Below are 6,495 nucleotides of genomic sequence, written 5' to 3'. Positions count from 1 at the left end.
ATATATTTATTAAAATTTTTATCAGAATTTATTTTGAAAGTTTTTATTTTAATTTTTTATTTTTGAGAAAAATGTAATATCAATTATTTATATATTATATTTATTTTAAAATAAAATTTAAAAATTTTTAATATTAATTATGAATAATTTTTTATTAGGATATTTATATATTGATAGATTTTTTTAATTAACACTACGGTCAAGTATCCCATCGAAGAACGCGTGGCATACGTCCTTAATCATCTTTTATGACGAACTCTCAACCACATCAAAAATAACATTTTTAAAGAGCATATAAAAAATACCATAAAAAAATGCGAAGGGAAATCCCAAGCCTCATCTAGAATCATCACCGTCCGTTGGATCCCCACAAACCAACGGCTCTCCGATCGCAGAATCTCCCCCATCTTATCCTCTTCCCTTAACAAAGAAATCCCATTGCCGTCCTCGAGAGTCCCTAAAAATGGCCGCCATATCCTCAGCAATGGCCGCCGGCCAGAACTCCGATTTCCTCGGCCTCCGCCTCGCGTCCACAAGCTCCGAAGCCCGCAATGCCAACCGCCGCCGTCTCTCCCTCCAGATTCGCGCCAGCAAGTCGAGCCCCCGCCTTTCCGGCCGCCCCCTCCGAGTGGCTGTCATCGGCGGAGGCCCAGCTGGAGGAGCTGCTGCAGAAACCCTCGCGAAGGGAGGCGTGGAAACAGTGCTGATCGAGCGGAAGCTCGACAACAGCAAGCCATGCGGAGGCGCGATCCCCCTTTGCATGGTGGGGGAATTCGATTTACCGCTGGATATTATCGATCGGAAGGTGACGAAGATGAAGATGATATCTCCGTCAAACGTCTCCGTCGACATTGGCCGCACGCTGAAGCCCCATGAGTACATTGGGATGGTTCGCCGTGAAGTGCTGGATGCCTACCTCCGAGAGCGAGCTGCCGAAGCCGGAGCCACCGTCGTTAATGGCCTCTTCCTCAAGATGGACTCCCCGCCGGCAGGCTCCGGTGAGAGGTATGTATAAATTTGTTTCAAATTAGCAGTAATCAGTAAGCGAGTGAGTGTTTGCGGGCATGACGTTAGAATTCTAAGATGTCTCTTTGTTGGCGAGGCCCTAATTTAACAACACTGGTAACAGAGTATAATCTATAGGGAAATTTGGAGGTTATTTCTGTCTCAACTAACTCAGTTTGGAAATGAAGAACACAACGAGGAAAGTGAGCATAATTCGTATTGTTTTCCCAACGCGAATTTGGATCTGCTATGATGAACTTGAAGACTTCTGCTGAATTGCATGCATTGGCTATGCTTTTGATGCTGAATCTGAATCCTTACTGAAACAGAAAATTTACATTTGCTCTTATTTTCTTTATCAAACTCAATTTATTTCTCTGAGTTCTTATAAGGTGCAAATTTCAGCTTGTTTGGAATATATTATCTGGCATGCATTTATGAATATAAATTTCTGTGTAGAAAATGGGCTTATTGTTGAACTTAATTTCTCTTAGTGCATTCTATTGAGGGTCCGTTTGGTTGCAATTGTTCTAATTTTAAGAGAGTTCTAAGCATAATATAAATCAAATGCAATGTATTTGATTGAAAATTATATAGATCAGACAAATTTTTTATTTTGATCAATCAAGGCTAAGGCTTTATTGAGCAACGAAGCTCACACGATGACTGCAAGTGCAATATATCAGTTGCAGGCATCAGACGAGAACAGGCTTGATTTTTATGAGAAAATAAGCTTAAAAATTGATGAACACAACACGCATGAAAACATAATGGCTATATAAATATGAGCATTCGAATCTGCTTTTCTTTCTCTCTTGTTTGACTGACAATCTCAGTGCCACCACCAGATACAAGATCTACTACAACGAGTACAACAGCAAAAAGTCGGCAACAGGGGAGAAGAAGGAGATGGAAGTCGATGCGGTGGTCGGAGCTGACGGAGCTAATTCCCGTGTAGCTAAGGAAATCGGCGCCGGCGATTACGAGTACGCCATCGCCTTCCAGGAGCGAGTCAAAATCCCCGAAGCCAAGATGGAATACTACAAAGACAGGGCAGAAATGTACGTCGGCGACGATGTCTCGCCCGATTTCTACGGCTGGGTCTTCCCCAAATGCGACCACGTTGCCGTGGGCACCGGCACCGTCACTCACAAATCAGACATCAAACGTTTCCAAGCCGCAACCCGTCTCCGCGCTTGCGATAAGATTGCCGGCGGCAAGATCATCCGCGTTGAAGCACATCCTATCCCCGAACACCCCCGCCCTCGCAGGTATCATCGCCTATACCAATCCTTGAACAGCTAGAGAAAATGATCAATTGGTACACTTCGTTGCAGGGTTCTCGACCGAGTCGCGCTGGTAGGTGACGCGGCCGGTTACGTGACCAAGTGCTCCGGCGAGGGAATCTACTTCGCGGCGAAGAGCGGTCGAATGTGCGCTGAGGCGATCGTGGAGGGTTCGGCGAAGGGCACCCGGATGATCGACGAGGGGGATCTGCGCAAATACTTGGAGAAATTTGATAAGGCGTATTGGCCGACCTACAAGGTGCTCGACGTATTGCAGAAGGTCTTTTACCGGTCTAACTCGGCGCGGGAAGCGTTCGTTGAGATGTGCGCCGACGACTACGTGCAGAAGATGACGTTCGATAGTTACCTTTACAAGCGCGTGGTGCCCGGAAACCCGTTGGATGATCTCAAGCTCGCCATTAATACTATCGGGAGCTTGGTTAGGTCTAGCGCGCTGAGGAGGGAGATGGCTAAGATTACTGCGTGAGAGGTATGGTTAGATTTATATATTCCTGTTGTTTGTGTTCTTTCAGTATCAATAACTGTCATGGGTGCATGCCCTAAAACCCATTGTAAGTTGTAGGAAATGGGTGTTTTAAAATAACTACATAAAATTTAAATGATTTCAAAGATTTGTGTTTTTGGGATAATTGAGATCGCCTTAGCTCAGCAAATTAAATAAAAGCTATAAGGTCCATAATAATTATACAAAGATTTATGCTGATAAATATTTCACCTTGAATTTTCATGATGGAGTTAAAGACTCCTTTTATTCCTTACTAGGCAACTAAGGGTAAAAGTGTTCCAAAGCACGGCCAATTCATCTTATTATAGACTTCGTTTGGGACAATTTTTTAATTGTTTCTTAAAATAGTTTTTAAGTACAAAAATTTCTTGAACTATAAATTTTTGTACTAAAAAGTTATTTCAGAAAGCAGTAAGAAAGCTATTTCAAACAAAACCATAATCTACTAAGGGCATCTCCAACCGAAAAACCCATTTTCCACTCCAAAATGCAGCAAAACATCAAAATGCAGTAATTCATTTTCAATCGAACGGCATTTTTTCTCTTCTTTCATGCGCTTCCTGCGAAGGTAACCATTTTCTCCTCTATTCCGCGCTTTTCACCTCTTTCGCGCGCTTCTTCCGCAAATCCCATAGCCCAGTTTTTGGCGTAGGTGAACAATCCGATGCCAATATTGACGTCGTTCTATTCACCTGCCGAACTTTGGCATGAGATTTGAAATCCAAATGTACCGAATGGTCGACTGCATACAGTGATATGTAGTTCGGTTGGTGATGATCTAAACGGTCTAAATTTGATCCAATTTAAAATAAACTCATATCATCTCTGAATAACCATCAAATTTCAATCAGCGCCAACTTTATATACAAACATAAGGGAAACATGCAGTAATATGATATTCATCTCTCAGAAAGATGGAAATTTAATTTCGGAAGAGCAACTCTCTTTGGGAAAAACAGGGCAGGTAATAAAATTGGCTGCAGAAGTGTCGGCACACAGGTAAACTTGATACAATTGGCTGCTCCCTGATTCATCTTGGTTGCACTCGATAACCGGAGTGTAGCCAATTCCTCCTTTTATTGCTTCTCCAATGCTGCTTAAGCTGTAGGAATTATCATTCGGCTCAATACCTGATCACAAAAATAACTAAGTGTTCTATAAGTTTCATCCAAAAGTTCTATCAATATGTACTTGAAATTTTTTTTTTTTTTGGGTTAAGGCTTTGTTTGGCAGAGACGAGGATATTCAGGTGGATGAGTGGCTTAACCCTTAGAGATATGATAAGAAATGAGCATATACATGAAAAGGTTGGAGTAGCTCTAGTAGAAGATAAGATTAGAGAGAGTCGCCTTAGATGGTTTGGTCAAATAAAACGGCGGCCTTCTGATGACCCGTTTAGGAAAGTAAAGGTATTAAATTTGATTTATGTCAGGAAAGGTAGAGGCAGATCTAAAAAGATTTGTTTAGAAAATATTATAAATGATATTTCTTTATTAGATTTAAACGAGAATTTAACTTTTAATAGGATATAATGGAGAAAAATGATTCATGTAGCCGATTCCACGTAGTGGGATAAAGGCTTGATGTTGTTGTTGTTTTTGTTGCTGCTTTTTTTGGGACGGCTTTCTTACTGCTTCGTAAAGCAGTTTTTTAGTACAAAATATTTTTATTTTTTTTACCAAAAAGCTGCTTTAAGAAGCAGTAAGAAAGTCATCGAAATGAAACCTAAATTTCATTCATTTTGACAGTAACTACTCGTACCTGAACTACTTAGCATATGAAGAATACCATCAGCTTTCCCCTTTAGATTAAGTGCAGCTTTGAAGTAATCATGCTCATTAAATACAGATTCAGCGCAAGTTCCATGCTTTGCCCATTCATGAGCCCAAAATGACTGGCTGTTGCTGCTGGGACAGGCCATTGATGGCCATTCTGTATCCAAGCTGTTGATCAAATCACTTATCTGCATTAAATTTTGTTATAAAGAATCAATCAATGCTTAATTCTTCTCCGAACATAGGGACACAAATCATTTCATTCTGTTTGTTCACCGTGAATGAGGATTAATTATTATGTGCGGATGCCGAACGTCGTTCGAAGATTAATCAGAATGCGTCATATCACCCCTATGTTTGATACCGTGCCTCAGTTATTGCTCGGTACTGCTGACATATACATTTTGGTTGGTCTTCGAACGACGTTGTGTCTCATCTCCGCACATAATAATTTCTCCACCATTAGAACATGAATATTATACTTATTTGCGTTGATTCCTATATATATATATATATATATATATATTTTAATTGAGTAAAAAATAAAAAAAAAATTTAAATATTCTTTTAACAAACATATATGTAAAACTCCATCTCCATATGTTTTTAAAATGATTTCATGTTTCACCAGCTGCTAGCGCTAATTAGTCATGCAAATCATTAATCAAGCTTATTAGTTAGTTAAAGTTGATGCTTTCATGTAAATTTTTTTATTTGATTAATTTATGATTCTAATTAGTTGGGCTTAATTAAATAAAGTAAATTAAATTAAGGCAACTCTTTAAAGGAGGTTAAAATATTCAGTTGGTAAGAAAGATAATCTCTCTAAGTTAAGATAAGCTAAAAAAGTTATTAAATTAATTTTAGCCTTAAGCTATGTTCTTTGTCTCATCAAATGAAAAAGATATGCTGAAAAAATAAGTTAAGATAAGATAAGCTAGTATAAATCTCAGTTTAGGTTTTCACGAATATTTTTTTTTGTGTGTTCCCTGGCTCTCTCAATTACCTATATATTTATGTTGTATATTCGTTCATAGCTAAGATAAAAATTCTCTCACTCTACCAACGCGAATCTACTAGCTAGCACGCAACAAGTGCGTTTTTAAATAATGTTGTTGAAACTAAAAGGAATATGAGCTAATGCGTTGAGCTTGACTCGTGATTAATTAGCTCATTTAGCTTGACTCGTGAACCCTTTATCAAGCCAAATTAAGCCTGAGCCAACTCATAAACTAGCTATCAAGATCTTATATGCGCTCAAGAGAATAATGGTGTTGTTTCTCCTTTGCTTAATAATGCGGTGCATGAGATAATGCATGCATCTTCTCAGGATCAGTGTGGTGTAGTTTTTATTAGTTCTGGTGTTTTTATTTCGTCTCTTGTTAATGCCCAAGAGACGGTGGATGTGCCATTAATTGACTCTGATGATGTGGGGGGTTGTGCTTTGGCTTTGTCGAATGTGAAGATGCAGGGGGTTGGGGTGGTGGCAAGATAAACTTAAATTTGTTGTGCTTCGTCTGATGTTGCGGTTTCGCCTATTCTTTTAGAGGGTCCGGTTTCACCCTCTCTTGTTGGGGGATGCTGGTGACGTGGTTTCGCCTATGATTGAAGGGTCTGCGGAGGCCCTTGTAGAGCTAGGTGCCTATAGTTGTTATGTTCCCTAACGGTTTGATTGCCAATTTGTTTATAATTTAGGTGTTACTTGTTCTAGGTAGGGGTGTCAATTTCAGGTCACGGGTCGGGTTCGGGTCGAACCCGAACTGACCCGGGTGCGAAACGGGTCGACCCTAACTCAAACCGGGTAGAGAAACGGGTCGAAAAAACGAACCCGGACCCGACCCGGCGGGTTGCCGGGCCGACGGCGGCGGACGCGAGCGCGGCGGGCGGACGTGAGCGGGACAGC

General features: G+C 40.5%; 1 protein-coding gene across 2 annotated transcripts; it reads left to right on the top strand.

Moving 5' to 3' along the window:
- The first annotated feature begins 432 nt into the window (after nucleotides 1-432).
- On the top strand, nucleotides 433-2,941 carry LOC110107874 (geranylgeranyl diphosphate reductase, chloroplastic). Of its 2 annotated transcripts, none has more exons than XM_020838307.2 (3): nucleotides 433-1,005; nucleotides 1,842-2,276; nucleotides 2,343-2,941. In XM_020838307.2, the coding sequence occupies exons 1-3, from the start codon at nucleotides 464-466 to the stop codon at nucleotides 2,776-2,778; spliced, it is 1,413 nt and encodes a 470-aa protein (XP_020693966.1). In that variant the 5' UTR covers nucleotides 433-463; the 3' UTR covers nucleotides 2,779-2,941. The 2 variants fall into 2 exon arrangements, with proteins under 2 accessions (XP_020693966.1, XP_020693967.1); XM_020838308.2 differs by having other exon boundaries at nucleotides 434-1,005; nucleotides 1,854-2,276.
- Nucleotides 2,942-6,495: the final 3,554 nt, after the last annotated feature.

This window comes from Dendrobium catenatum, unplaced genomic scaffold, assembly GCF_001605985.2.
Source record: "Dendrobium catenatum unplaced genomic scaffold, ASM160598v2 fragScaff_scaffold_847, whole genome shotgun sequence".
Lineage (NCBI taxonomy): Eukaryota > Viridiplantae > Streptophyta > Magnoliopsida > Asparagales > Orchidaceae > Dendrobium > Dendrobium catenatum.
This window is presented reverse-complemented; position numbering and strand designations above follow the sequence as displayed.